At 39.5% G+C, this 15996-nt stretch overlaps 1 protein-coding gene across 1 annotated transcript in view; it reads left to right on the top strand.

Annotated features, from left to right (window-relative positions):
* The window catches only part of TRPM6 (transient receptor potential cation channel subfamily M member 6), a 112308-nt gene extending 102326 nt beyond the window's left edge, over positions 1 to 9982 (top strand). The window contains exons 37-39 of the mRNA XM_090275225.1: positions 1774 to 1825; positions 7101 to 7207; positions 9750 to 9982. Coding sequence (XP_090131351.1) covers positions 1774 to 1825; positions 7101 to 7207; positions 9750 to 9883 — 293 coding nt within the window. The 3' untranslated portion in view covers positions 9884 to 9982. The remainder of the gene's footprint in view (positions 1 to 1773; positions 1826 to 7100; positions 7208 to 9749) is intronic.
* Positions 9983 to 15996: the final 6014 nt, after the last annotated feature.

Here is a 15996-nt window from a genome sequence, read left to right as displayed (position 1 = left end):
TTCTGTTGCTTAACATATTAAAGAAGCACATGCATTGCAATACAACAATTAAAAAATATCTTGGCAACTGTGTCAGTAGTTTCCTTTGTAATCCTGTGTATTTAAATTATGCATTTTAAAACATTATTCTGAGAAGGAGGTTCCTTAGCTTCATCAGACTAACAAAGAGCGTCACGACACAAAAAAAGGTTGAAAACCTCTGCTTAAGCAGGTGATCTTCCTAAGAAAGTCAGTTTTTTAGGGGAAAGGTTTATAAACTATAAGAATTATATTTTCCTGTTAAAAGATTAGCAGATAGTGAAATATACAGAACATAGCAAAATTTTTTTTTAAAAAAGAATAGTGGTTAGAAAAGAAGTTTTTTTTTTTTTTTTTTTTTTTTTTTCCCAAAGAGAAATACATAATATATATTATTTTATATTATTTTCAAATAATTTTTCCACAAAGTTGGTCTCTTCCAAGCAAAAAGAGCCAGTGCTGATTAGAGAAAGATTTCAGAAATCATTGGGTTGTGCTAAATGTGCATTCACCTGTACGATCAGCTTGCCTGTGAAACATTACCATGTTGGAAATCGGTTTCCTCACCACTTGCATTTTATAACAGAGATTCACTTGGGGTATTGATTCTTGTTTTGATAGATGTTGGCTTTAGATTTTTCTTTTGTGCACTGGTGTCATGTTTTTTTTTATTCCTTTTTTTCTTTAAAAGATTTTACTTTATTTATTTTTAGGGAGAGGGGTAGGGAGGGAGAAAGAGAGGGAGAGAAACATCACTGTGTGGTTGCTTCTTGAATGCCCCCAACTGGGGTCCTGGCTTGTGACCTAGGCATGTGCCCTGACTGGGGATCGAACTGGTGACCCCTTTGTTTGCAAGTTGGCACTCAGTCCACTGAGCCACACCAGCCAGGGCTGGTGTCATTTTTTAAAATGTAAATTTTATTGAAGGATAACATTGTATTCAGGAATGGGTACATAGCATTGTGCATACATCCCAAAGGATTTTAGCAACTGAACACATGTGTAACCAGGACCCAAATCAATAATTAGGGGGCATTTGTGTCCCACTGTTTTTAAATGCTATTATCTATCTGTCTATCTATCTATCTATCTACCTATCTATCTATCTATCTATCTATCTATCTATCTATCTATCTACCTACCTATCTAACTATCTGTCTATCTAGTAATTGATGTATGTCTTTGATGCAACAGAGGTAGTACCTGCAGAAGTGCACAGCACCTTGCACCTTGCTGAACACCAACGGACTCCATCTAGGGAGACCATGCACTGGTGGGAGGGACACAAGCTCTGGCTCAGCCTGAGTCCTGTTATCACCACTCTGGACTGTGTAGCCTCTGACAAATTGCTTAATCTCTCTGAACATCAATATACTCACTGGGAAAATGCAGATATGAGAATGCTAAAACTTTTTTTATGACTGCTAAGAACTGGCAAAAATAAAATTAGAATGTCTAGTGCACATGAGTAGTAAATGAATGATGGATGTCCCTATCAGTAACTGAGGACACAACTAAAACCTTCACTTGTGGCTTGGAAGTTTATTATAGCATAAGAGGAGGTTGTGAGAGACTGTGTTAAGTAAAATTTTTGAACATGCCTAGATAACTTTTATAGTACAGTTAATTCACATGTTTAATTTATTGCAGGACAGTAATAGGTTGAAAGAAAAATTAAAATTTGATTATTATTTTCTTGAAATCTGAGAAAATAAAATTCTCATTTGCTAAGTGAATTTTCTTTCTTCTTTGGAGGTGTTGGAGAAAATTTGACAGATCCATCTGTTATAAAACCTGAAGACAAACAGTAAGTTAATTTATGGTGTTATCTTTTAGAAAATTGCATTTAACACATTGTATGTGGTTTCTTAAAAATAATTTTTAAATATCTGTATTTCTTGCTTAGATCCTAGAAAGGTTTGAGGCAGCTTTTGTCTATATATCTATATCTACATTTTTATCTTTATTCTTTATTGTATATATCCAACTATAATACAATACAATAAAATAAGATTTAGAATACAGTAAGACTTTAAAGAGAGCGTTCATTAGGAAATGAGGGCAAAAACAAAATATGGAAATAACATAAGATTTGATCTGGAGTTAAGTTAGTGCACATGAATGGAAATTATAAAGACCAGTGCAGTAGCCAGAACTTTGTTGTAAGTTTGATGCTGAGTTTTCTAGTAGCCCAGACTAAAGAAAAATATAGCTTATTGGGCAGCCTCTATAGGCTTGACATGCAAACAGTTAATGTCGTAAGAGAAGCACAGTTTCTTGTCCACACAAAGGAGTCATTGCATCTTATCATGGCCCACATCTTCCATCACACGCCTATAAAATGAAAGCTGAAGGCAGAATGTGCGTTCCTCAGTAACAGCAAATCCACAAGAGGGCGAAACAACGGGGTTTCAACCTGGAGCATCAGATGGCCTGTTAATTAAAGACTGAAGTTGAAATCATATGGTGGGATGCATTATCTGCCTGTCCTTTGAATTCCCATGGCATTTTATCCCATAAACAGACTTTTGAGAAGCCTTGGCAGTAGGGGACCTGAGGCTGTATTCTTCTGTTGAAGGCAGAGTAGGAAGAAGGAAGTGATGGTGTTGATTAAGGATTGATCAGTATGGCAGGCGGCAGTGGTTCTCAAACATGAACTTTCATCATCACCAGGAGAGCTTGTTAGAAGACAGATTGCTGCCTCTGGCCTTTCTGTCCCATTTTCTGATTCAGTGGGTTTGGGGCGGGGCCAAAAACTCTAACAAATTCCCAAAAGATTCTGATGCTGCCGCTGACCTGGAGACCACACTTGAGAACTGCTAGCATACAACATTTTTATTTCTTAGTTGTCCTAAGTGTCTATACTTGACCCTGGGTTGCAAAATATATTCATAAAATTATATAAGTGGGAAATCCTTATATAATAAAATCTGAAAATTTTACTTCCCCTCCCACAGGACTCATACTGTAACTATTTACTGCTTTAATGCTCTGTTCCTTTATGGAATGATCTAATCTAAATATGGCCTCTTCTACAGGCTTCTTTGCAAAGAGGCCCATCTGCAAGTACTAGCTGTTTCTGTGTACTAGGTGAGAGCTGGAGAAGAGGAAGGGCAACCATACTGCTCCTCTGCATCCCATTCCTATGATATTTGACCATGCAGTTCATGTTATAACTGTTAGGGTACAGATAAAGGCTTTGTTATTTTTCCCTTTAGCAGAGCTAAAAGTTTTTAGCTAAGAATATTATTTCTTCAGTAGCCCTGTGTGCCCAAGAGTTTGTAGTAGGAAGCTGGTACTATAAGTACTTTCTGTATAATTTTGCAGTGAAAAAAATTTGCATATGTAATGAAACAAGTTTATGTATGCTCTATCATTTATTACATTTTGACCTTTGCATCTATTATTTAATATGACCTGAATATATCCATCTTTTAGAATCTAAGATTATATTGTCCCAGTTGACAGTTGAGTATTTAATTGCATTCTATAGGCCAGTGAGTCTCAATTTCTATTAAGGTCACCTAGGAAAATTTAAAAGAAAAAGCTGCTCAGCATTGACATCAAATCAGAATCTCTGAGGCTAGGGCCCTGATGTCTGTATTTTAAAAAATTGCTCATGTCAGAAAGGAAGAAGGACTCATGGACATGGACAACAGTGTGGTGATTGCGGGTGTTGGGGGAGGTAGAAAGGGGATAAAGGGAAACAGAAAAAAATACAATAAAAATAAATACGTAAAGTTGCTCATGTGATTCTAATCGACACCCAGGGCTGGGAACCTCTGTCTTATTGCAGACTTTATTTTTTATGACTTGAGGCTAGAAACTCTGGAAACTGATAGGATGACATCACTGTAGCATGTGCCGCTTGGTGGGGTCACCTACTTTTGGGTGCAATTGGTCTTCATGGTGAAGAGAACTAGAAGTACAGTTTTCTTGCAACGGTGGCAGATTATGTTGAATTAGTTTGACGAGGCTCACATTTCGGATGCCTCCTGTGTGTTAATAAACCTTTGCTGCACAAAGTGGGCCATGGAGCAATAATAACATCAGCATCATCTGGGAAATTGTGAGAAATGCGGAATGTCAGGGCCCTCCCTATAGCTTCTGAATCTGAATCTGAATTTTCACAAGATCCTAAGCTGATTTGCTGTAAATTAGTGTGTGAGAAGCACTGGCTTAAGCAGTGCTTTTACATGTTTATCTTACCCTTAACAACAGCTTTGGAGGTAAGAATCTTCAATCCCAGTCCACAAATGAGAAAACTGAAGCTGGTAAATTGCCCACCAGGAGGAGGGGTCCATGAAAGGGAATGGTCCTCTACCAAAAGAGATGTTTTTGTGGCACGAATTCTGACATTGTCTCTGATGCCTGTTGTTTTTTAACTGTCCCCAACCTTTTGCACATGAAGACAAGGTCTTCAGACTTTCCCCCCACCAAATGCTCTCTGGCCACTTGACTCAGCTCCTCAGATCAGGAGCCTCTGTGGAGGCTACCTCAGTTATTGGTAGTTTTGGATCTCATCTTTTCACTTACTGCTCTGATGGTCTGGGGCAATTGACAAGTCTGAAATGACGATAATGATAAGATATTCTTTAGTAAGTCTGTGTATACATGGGACTAATTAGTGTTGCCTTACATGTGGAACCAAGCTGCCACCTGTTTTTCCTGGGCTGTGAAAAATATGGAAAAAAGTATTTATTTGTTTCAATTCTCACCCAAGGACATGTTCATTGATCCCAGAAAGAGAGGAAAGAGAGAGACGGAGGGAGGAAGGGGGAGAGCAAAAGAGAGGGAGGGAGGGAGAGAGAAAGGGAGAAACATCAATTAGTTGCCCCCTGTATGCCCCCTAACTGAGGATGGAACCCACAACCCCTTTTTTTTTTTTTTAAAGATTTTATTTATTTTTAGAGAGATGGGAAGGGAAGGAGAAAGAGAGGGAGAGAAACATCAGTGTGTGGTTGCCTCTCGCGCCCTCAACGGGGGACCTGGCCCGCAACCCAGGCATGTACGACTGGGAATTGAACTGGCAACCCTTTGGTTTGCAGACTGGTGCTCAATCCACTGAGCCACACCAGCCCGGGCAGAACCCACAATCCTTTGTGTGCATGGGAGGACACTCCAACCAACTGAGCCACCTGCCAGGGCATATTGATTTATCTACTTATTTATGTGACTTGATTTTATTTATATTAAATCATTTTTTAATTGTTATTCTATTATAGTTGTCCTGATTTTTTTTCTCTTTGCCCTCCTCCACCCATCCCATCCTGCACTCCCACGGTCAATTCCCAACTGTTGTCTCATGGATATATCTGTTTATTTATTTTAAAAACTTCATTAACTGAGATTGCAAGGCTGTAACCACGCTGTAGGGAATAAATGTCCCTACAACCCTCCTTCCCTGCCCCTGCCCCTCATAGATACACTTTCTAGTAATTTTGATTCTTTTGTATTAACTTTCACAAAGCTCATAGAGGGAAATGATTTAGCTCATAGTTTTTATCTGAGTATCAGCACTATATCTCTAAGTTGGGGTTTCACGTTTTACTGGGAGGAAAGAAGTAGCAGGTATGGAATGCACGAGAGTGAAATATTCTAGCAGGGTCCTGCTGGAGAGACGGTGAAAGAACTCTCCATTTTAATGACTGAAAAAACACCATCATTTTTCACTTTATTGGCACCATAGAGTTCTGGTACTAAATATCGAGTGATTCTACTTTTTCTTTTCCTCTTCTTCTTCTTCTTCTTCTTCTTTTTTTTTTTTTTTTTTTTTTTTTTTTTTTTTTTTTTACCAGAAAGAGAAGAATAATTAACAAGAGGCAGCTTATACAGCCGGGTGAATGCCACCAGAGCTGTACTGTGTAAGGGCGATTGAGTGACCAGGAAAATTAATCCTGGGTGTCTGTTCACTTTGTCTTCCCAAGAGATTTCCTCCACCTACTTGCCTCAGAGCAAAAGGCAATCTGAGATCAAACTGACATCAGCCCTCATTCGGAGCTTGGCACATCTTCAGAGCAGCTACTGTTATTCTGCCGAAAGGAAGTGGAAATTGAGATAAATGTTTCAATACTTGGATGGAAAAGAGTGCATTTTTACACCACGTCCCTTTTGAAAAACCACATTCCTTAGAAGCAAAGTTTATTGTTTCCTTTTGTGATAGTTTGCTTTTATTTTTTTCTTGAGATGTGGTATTTAAGAGCGGTAATTGAGTTCAGATTTTAAAATGAGCTTTTTCCACTCTGCATGTCATTAAAATAAAATATTAGCTTTCATAAAATATCTTTGGAAGTGTTTCTGGTATGCTGGTTCCGTGGTGTGCCGAGCGTCAGCCTGAAGAATAATGGTTGAGCGTGATCTGATAATGGATGAACGTTGATCCTAGAATCTGCTGAGGATCTATTATAATTATACAGTGTTCAAAATGTGCCATATATGTACTAAATCTGCTGTGATTTTGTCACCTCCATTTAGCATATGTAGCTTACTTCCACAGAATCATAGCAATCTTGTTTTTTTCACAAAGAGACCCGAATAGTGGTGTGCTGGGTATAAAGCAGACACCGACAGAGCCATAAGTACTCCTGCAAGGTTTTATCTGGCATTTGTCGTCCAGAACATGGTTGTATTTAGACAGGTATTTGGGTTTGAAACAATGTATATGAGCCCTTTTAGAAGGTGTGTTTCAATAGCAAATTTATTTTACTTTATACCTTCTCTTTCTAGTATTCTAGTAGAACATTCGAAAATGAGTGTCCCCTCTCTCAGCCCATAGGCATTAAAAAGGGTCTCAGTGTATTTCAGTTTAGCATGGTACATAGAAAATTCACTCTTCTATCAGATTAGCGCTGAAATGAGTTTCCCAGTAGGTCTTGGAGTTGGGTACAAAGATTGAAGTGCATTTGAATTTTAAATTTGCAAACCTAACATTGTTGCTTCCCCCAACCAAGTGCTCTCTGTTCTTTGTTGGCTACTTCAAGTTCGCTGGGTTACTATGGGATACTGTTCGGTATCTCAGAGAATCCTAGTAGAGCTCCCTTTTCTTAGCTGTGATCTAATTGATATTCTGATATTTCCTCTAGATCAAGAGGAATGGTGTTTGGACCAGCCAATTTAGGGGAAGATGCAATTAGAAACTTCATTGCAAAACATCACTGCAACGCCTGCTGCCGGAAGCTCAGACTCCCGGGTATGCCCCAAACAATTTTATTTTATTTTTCTAAGTCAATCTCTCATAGAACAACATCCATTGTAACCTGGGATAGAGTAGAAAATCTCAATCACATTTTTATCTCAGTCACAGTTGAGGCCTGACTTTCTGACTGCAAATTTTTTAAGTCTCTAAAGGGATTAAAAGGATAGGGATTTACTTCAGGTCCTGCCAAAATGTGATAAAACAACATTGGGCCCAGTACTTGTCCCAGTCTGTCCAAGGGGAAAGTTCTACAGACTTAATTGGGGTAAAATTGGACTGAGGCAGGTCCCTGTGCCACTCCCACCCTTAGGTGCCCACGGTATTTCTATTCTATTGTGATTTACTCATTGGACACTTGGAAGGGTGGGGTATGGGGTATGGCTGTCAGTTAAAGGAGTGCTTTTTACTACAAAAGCCTGTCACTTCACGTGTATATATTTTAAATCTGATTTAATAATATAACACACTCTTTCTGAAACCAATATAGTTACCGCAGAAAATATTCCTGACATAAAAGCAAGCAGCTGGAGGTCTATGCCCCCCATCTTGGCAGTCTCAGCTCTGTCTCATTCTTTCCTTTATCTCAGAAGGGACACTTTATGTCTGTCTCAGCTTGCTCCCTGTTTTTCTTAGATCATTCTAAACTCCTCCTTAGAATGGAATATCACACGTTTTCAGCAGACTGTCCCATCCTGCCTTCTAGTAAGTGGTCCTACCCTGAACTGGAAATCAGTAAAAGATCATCGTCATCACCCCTTGTAACTTGGGATGGAATGGGTGTAAATTTACAAAAAAAAAGAGAGAGCAATTTCTAATCTTGGTAGCATTATAAGTAGAAGGTAGAAAACCATTTGTGGGCAAGACAGAGCAAAGGACTGGGATTTGGATCAGGCTCCTGGTTCCAGTGAGGAATAACAGCCTGTCAGACAGAAGTGGTGGTCAGGGTATGTCCACGGAGTGGGGAGATCAAGTGGGGGCAGCAAAGGGGGGAGGATCATCGCACTTTTCTTCTGACTGCCCAGGACTTGCTCCTATAAATTGCATAGCAGACCTGGGCAAAGAGATCAGTCCAGATGCCCAATGACATCTTCTCTGGTCAGAAGGAACCCAGGAAGGATCTGGGGCTGGACTGGGGCTTCAGGACCTCCAGGAAAGGGCCATATTGGAGGCAGGTGATGTTAGATCTGAGTCATCCCATGATGGACTCCAATCCATTAACTCAGTGTCCTCAGGCACTGTCCTCTTCCCAGGTCTGATTCACTATACCCTGGACAGGGCAGCCTCTCATTCCTGGAGATGCAGAGACTGCATCTGATCAGCCAGGAGAAAGGAAGACTTGAGGCACAACTCACTGCCTTCATCCTTGAGCCCAGTTAGCTGTTCTGTATGTTTAAGGTGGAGATATATATTTTTAAACCTATGTTGTTGAGTTTTGAGTGAGTAATTCAAGAATTCCTCCATCTCTAGACCTAATCTGTGGTTCCTTTCAAAACCTTAGCACATTTAAGTGAAAGTAAAAAACATCCTCAGTTACTTAGTCATTGGTTATCTGAATTAAAAAAAAAAAAAGTTTAGTCTAGAAAATAGGAATAGGGTGGTTTTTCTTTTCTTTTCTTTTTTGCTTGATAATGTTTTATCCATTCATTCTATCTATCTATCATCTCTCTATCTACTTTTAGAGACAGTTTAGGGTAGTGTATAAGAATATGGGATCCAGAGCCAGACAGCTTAAGCTCATATCCCAATTCTGCTGCTTATTAGACGTGACATGGGCCTTGGTTTCCTCATCCGTACACTGGGATAATAGCACTGATCTCAAAGTTGGTGTGAGGATTGAAGTAATAATGTGGATATGTTCAGTAATTTTCCATTATTATTAAACTATAATTTGTATTATTTTTATGTCCAGATAATTTTAACATTAAAACTTCATAGAATATACGTTTAAGGTTAACACATTTAATTAATATAGCACAAAGTGGTACGCAGACATTCAAAGCCCATTTTTCTCCATACATTTCTCTCCGAAGGTTACCCCATTTGTCTTTCCTTTGGATAATTTCCTTTTCAAATGGAAGAAGAAGGCTTTAGGAAGCGTAGGATCCAATAACTGGGTGAAATTTTCATAGGCAGTGCCAAACCTGCACACAGCTTTGCTGCAGAAAGCTGGCTACTGAAATCTTGAGGTCATCATTTGGGCTGAACTCCTTGTCCCTGCCCATCATTTTCAGGTTGGCCTCACTTAACTCTGGCCAGATTGTGCCTTATAGGGCATTGCGCATTGAATCAAGCAGCCAGACCTGCCCTCTCTGGCCCCAGTGAGCACAAGCCTAAAATGGCCTTGGGGTGTTAAGAGTCCCGCATGGGCAGGGGCCAGGTGGTTTGGACATGGGCGAGGGTTTGAGTTTCATATAGGGGTGGCCTGAGGATGTAGGATCTTCTCTGAGTACTTGGAAGGACTTAAATTTCAGTTTATCTGTGTGAGCACTATGTTTTTCGAGGATCCATATAACCGTCTTAAGTGTCTTCCTTGCAGATTTAAAAAGAAATGACTATTCCCCTGGAAGGGTAAATTCCACCTCTGGACTTGACATCACAGTAGAACCAGGTGATGGACCTCCAGCGAGGGGAAGCAGGGGAAGTCCTCCTGAAGACCTTACTCGATTATAAAACGGGGAGAAGTAAGAAGATGACAGCGCCTGCCCTTCCTTCCATGAACTAACTCTATGATAGCATGGACTGCATCAGAGCTCGGTCAGGCCGGTTTTCCTCTGCGAGCCTCCTTGGGACATGCCTCCTGAGCCTCCTGTCTGCCTTTGCCTGAAGACCTCATTTGTAGATGAAGAATGGGTCCCCCTAGATGTTGGCCCGTGTGCCGGGTGCTTTGCATGTGTTGTCATCTTTAAGTTGCACAGGAAGACACTTGGGGAGTCAGCTGGGAATACTGCTCTTTCAAACCTCAATGCTGGCACTGGGGAATCAGGGAGAGGAATGTATTTATGTTCTCACTATGTGTGCACACACTAACCCTCACTGCCGCTCACCGCCTCACCTGCATGCTGTCCATAAACAAGTTACTTGACATCCACCTGTCTCCTTTCCAGTGGCATGGGGCTTTGATAGCAACAATAAAGTTGTATTTGTACCGATTGAAGCACACTCCTACACAAACTAACCAGTAAAAAGTTAGTATTCTGGGGAAATCTGGACGCATTAGAGGTATCGTCAGTGAATTATCTGATACCTGGGCATTTCAGAGTTCTCCGAAAGAAAGGAAAAGGGAAAGCTAAAACAAATGCCTTTGCCTCTTTTTTAAAAAAAGGGAAACAAGAATATGCAAAACTAGAAATTATTTAGAAATGTTTTCCCTTCCCTTAAGCTCAGGAGCACTCTCTTTTCTAAAGCTGTGTATATAATATTACAGGTTAACTTACTCTCTGTCAGATCATTGGGGAAAGATGGATTCTGATTGCAAACATGCTTTGAAGGTGTTTGCTTCATTCTAGTGCTGTGTATATTTTAAGTATGACCTGAGAACGCATAATCATTTTGGAAGCCTGATGGAAGGGTCCCTGGAAGCCTCACCTTACAGCACATTTTGGGGATCAGTCATTCCTTTTTCGCACTGTCGGGGTTGCCCGACCTCAGAACAAGCATGAGCTTTTCACACAAGCAGGACCATCTCCTTTTCCTTTTTATAGAGCGTTCAATCTACCAACAACAAACATCCTTGGTTTGAAAAAATTCACCTTTATCTTTAGCCCTTACACGAGCTGGTTTGCTTTTTAAATCAACACTCCTGCATTCTTAGGTTGTACTTCACGGGAAACGTTGCCCAGGCACAGGGGATGCAAAGCCAAGGATTGCGTCTGATTCTTGTGTGATTTGCACAAGGGCTAATTTACACCCCTTTTATTTTGGTCTTGGGGATGGCGGAAGGCAGGAAATTGGGTGATTTCTTGATTGGCAATGAGGATAAAATGTTAATGCTCTTTTCAGGGCTTGACTGCTTTATTCTATTCTGCAAATCAATAGGGATATATTGGTACTCAGTTCAGTGCTGTGTTCAACTATGGAAAGAGGCAGCTTGCCTGTCCAAGGGTCAAAGTAAACGTATGAATTCAGTGGTCAACTATTTGTTACCTGGAATGGAACTTGAAAACAAATACATTTTGATTTCAGATTTCTGTGTTGTGCTTTTCCCTTTCTTTCCTTTTTAAAGAAAAATCACCATTGCTTGCATGCAAATACTGATGTTATAATCTTGAAGTGATCCATGACCACAAAAGGATGGAATATTCATTCATCCCTTTGGTCAGTTTTATTCAACAGATAGTATTGCCTTATCTGTATCACATGAGTAATGAGGATGCAGTTAACAGCATTTCTTTGCCCCCAAAAGGTTTATGTCTTCCTTCCTTCCTTCCTTCCTTCCTTCCTTCCTTCCTTCCTTCCTTTTCTTATTCTCCTTCCTCTTCCTCTTCCCTTTCTCTTCCTCTTCCACTTCCACCTTCTTTTATCTTTTCCAGGTTTGGATTTCTGGTTAGTGCTAAGAATTTTGACTTCTGGGCAAGTGTTGGATATGAAGGTGTGTCCCATAGCCTGTCTGCCAGTGGGCTATAATTTCAGACTGGGAGAAGAGAATTAGGGCAAATAAGAAGATAAAAGAAGTGCTTTTAGGGACCACTGAAGAAAATGGACTGCATACTCCCTGTATGAGCACAAAGCCCATTTCTCAGATGGGATCTAAATCTGGGGGCCAGAGAAGTAGGCAGGGTCTCAGCATGTTTTCTGAAAGCATCCTGTGTGCAGGCTGTACATTCCTGAAGTGGCTTCTGCCCCATGACGTCTTAAAGCTCTGACAGCTCTAGGGAATGAGATCCCATATGGTTTTGGGTGTTTCTTACCCTGTTATTTTCTGTGGCTTTGCAAAAAAAAAAAGTACTTGATGACTAACACTTGCCCCCAAACCATTTATTCAATGTTTAAATTTTTTTTTTTTTTCTTTTTTTGTTGATGTTGCTTTGGATGAGATGGATCACTCAGGTTCTTCAAGTCACAGCACAGCTGTGCCCGTCATGGCTTGTTGTCTTTCTCCATCAGTCACGAGCGTCCAGCACAAAGCATGGCACAGAATAAGCTTTCAACATTATTTGTTGAAATAATAAAATCTTCAAATGATAATAAATTTCATTCACTAGGTAATAAATCAGATTTGTATTTTTAATCTAGAAGGGAATGATTACCAATTCCTTAAGACCAACACAATTTTTTTTTATTGTTGTTCTATTTCAGTTGTCCCAATTTCCCCCCTGCCAACACAGTTCTTTTGATCTCTCTCTGTTTTAATTTTCCAGGAAATAGCTTTTAAAAACCTACACCTTGTCTATTGAATTCTCAACCAGTTCTTGCCCTTATCATGGTGATAATACCATAGTACAGTCCTTCTTACTGGTAACTATTGAAATGAGATGATAACTTCCCAGGAACTGCCTAGGAATAATCATCATTTTATTACCCTTTGAAAAGAAGATTGATAGAAAAGTCATTTGAAGGATGGTTAATTGCCATGCTCTCATACGATTTCTTTACTCACATCTCTCCAAAGCATGAGAAAGGAAGGATTACTCTCTGAGGTCGGAATGTGAAGGCTGTGTGTTTGCCTCTTTGAAGCCTTCATATTTAATTTTCTGTAGTCATGTCTTGGGCAATTTTCTAAGAAACTAGTTGAAGCTAATTTATCATAAGTTAAAGTCAAATGACAGAAAAGATTTTTTTCCTTAACAGCATTTTATTCCATAGAGGTTAGCTTTGAAGGAAAACGAGACTTAAATAGCATTTCAAATCTCCAGCCACATGGGTGAGTACACAGTATAGAAAGGGTTCTGAAAACCACACTGATTTTTTTACTTAGTACACTTATTAATTTTGACTTTCCTTTTTAGAACATGATATACAGCTAAAATATATTTTTGTGAAATTTCCTCCTAAAAATAATTAGTTAAGTTGCCTTATTTTCAAAGAGAGATTATTAGTTCTCAAGGGATAACAAATGTCATCTCTACCATTGGCAAATGTTGGTATAACATTATATACTTCACTTAATCTTTCTTTTAACCCCCTAACTCTGAAATGGAGATGAGATACTTACCTTTTCAAACAAAGGTGAACAATAATAAGAGAGCATTTATAAATTCCTTTGAGAATCTCATTGAAGAGGCTTCTTGTGAGCTTGGGGTCCAGTTCAAAAAATAATAAGGGTTTTCATTTTTGATACTATGTGATCATTATTTAATGTTTGCAGAGGATGCTCAGTGGACCTGTTTCAATATAAACACAGAAGTAGTTTCTGCTATTTCTCCCTTCCCCAGGGGAATAAGCTCATTTCTCCCTTTCTGTTTTGAAACTTAAAACAGTTCAAAATCAAGATGTTCACCATTTCACAGTGTCTCCTATTTATTTTGTTTTTTTTGATGGATTTAGGTTTTCCCAGCTAATTTCTAATGTCATCTTTTGTCCAAAGAAAGTCTTCCAGAAGAAGAAAAGCCCAAAGCTTGTGCCATCATTGGTGACATTTTTGGGTATGAAGAGCAGGTTTGGAACCCTGATGTTGTAAAGCTTGGTGTTTTACAAAAATGATAAAGGAGAGTTAAATTTTATCAGTATATGGCTGACAAAATAATTAGTGATAAAAATAATTTGTCCTATAGCTTGTCAGTATTTTTCATCAACTAACTTCCTTTTATTTATTTTATTATTATTATTTTATTCATCCTTACCTGAGGATATCTTTACTGATTTTAAAGAGAGAGGAAGGGAGAGGAAGGGAGAGAGAGAGAGAAACATCAATTGGTTGCTTCCCATGTATAACCTGATTGGGAACTGAACCCGCAACCAAGGTATGTGCCGTGACTAGGGATCGAACCTGCAGCCTTTTGGTGTACCAGACAATGCTCCAACCAACTGAGCCACCCGGCCAGGTCAGCAATTAACTTCCTTTAGAATTCTTATCTTTTCCTAGTGATTTTTTTTCATCATGAACCTTTAGAAATTTTGTTTCCTAAATTAGTTGCAAAGTCTTTGCACATATAATGGTAGACTAGTGACTCTCCAAATGCGGACCTAACAATTCCCTTCATTGGAGGGGTTTGGGGAATCATCATGGCATCATGTGGTTGTACTTTTGCTTCTAATGAGTCATTTTTTCTGTATCCTGTTGGTCACCAAGTAAGAGGTCACAGAGCCTCGGGATGCTGTAGTAACCAAAAAAACCCTTGGTATGTGTTATGGGGTCAATTGCATTCTTCTATAATTAATGTGTTGAAATCCTAACTCCCAGTACCTCAGAACGTGACCATATTTGGAGATCAGGTCTTTAAAGATTAAGGTTAAATGAGGTCATTAGGGTGGGCCCTGATCAAATAGGACTGGTCTTAAAAGAAGATGTGAGTAGGACACACACACACACACACACAGAAGATGTGCAGACATAGAAGGTGGCCATTTGCAAGCCAAAGTAAGAGGCCTCAGAAGAAACCAGACATATCAACACCTTGTTCTTGGACTCCCAGCTTCCAGAACTGTCAGGAAATAAGTCTGTCTGGTTTAAGTAAGCTACTCTATGTTACTTGATGAAAGCCCTAGGAAAGTATTGCATTGTGTTGCCATATTTTGGAATTCTCTACTTGCCCATGAAATTTTGTAGGTAGGGATGTGGGGAGCAGAGACACTGATAACAGCAATGCAGAGGGGAAGGAGGAAGGTGCTACTCTCTGCGGTGGATGAGGACAGAGAGCATGATAGATGGTGGCAGAACTGGTAGGTTATCTTTCCCAGGACATAGAGAGGGGTGTGTTCTGGAAGGTCATGTGAATGTTGCAGATAAAAACAAACATGGGCTGGGCTTCGTGAGACGGGATGTTTGCTTACTGCTAAAGGGCTTCTGGGGACCTCTTGGGGACAGGGTAGGAAGAGAGGTGCAGTGGTTGTATGTGGTACAACTGTTCCGTGTATATCCTATTCAAGAAATACTTACTGAGCCTTACCATGTGTTATTCCCTGAGACTAAGGTTAGACTTAACTAGACAAGTCCATTTCTGTCTTCAGGGGTGTCTAAGACAAATAATGAGTTTACAATATGCTGATCTATCATTTCCCAGCAACAATAATGACTATAATGATAACTATTGGGTAACACATATTGAGCACTCATTTATTTAGGGGTAAATACATGCTATATATAGTTTCATTTATCTAAACATCAACCCAATAGGCTAAGTCTAGTATGACCATTACAAAGATTTGAAAATGCTGCTTATAAGTTAAGTGACTTGATTAAGTCAGCTACCTGAGGAGAAGCTGGGATCTAAAGCTTGATCAAATCAGTAGTGTAGAGCCTAGGCAATACTATAAGGCAAACTTAAAATTATTAGAGCATGAATCCCTATGATGGTTTGAAATGCAGATTTGAACATCAGGGCCTAACAGGCCACTAGATGAGAAAATTCAAACTGGCTTATGTGGATTGTTATCTTGTACCCTCTCTGCATCTGTCAGTGTCAAGGAAATCTTTCCTGCATGGTTAGTGGCCATTTATAGACTATGAATCCATGGTGAAGCTCTCCCTCCAGACATCATCACTAGGTAAGAATAAGATGATGAGTGGGTTCTTATGAGTCTGGCACTGTATCTGCCAGTGAATTTTTCTGCCTCCACTTGCATATCTGCCCTCTTTTTGTTGCCTTCTTAGGTAATTAGATATTTGTTGGTTAACACAACTAGCT

This window comes from Furipterus horrens, unplaced genomic scaffold, assembly GCF_987537825.1.
Source record: "Furipterus horrens unplaced genomic scaffold, mFurHor1.1.pri manual_scaffold_4, whole genome shotgun sequence".
NCBI lineage: Eukaryota > Metazoa > Chordata > Mammalia > Chiroptera > Furipteridae > Furipterus > Furipterus horrens.
This window is presented reverse-complemented; position numbering and strand designations above follow the sequence as displayed.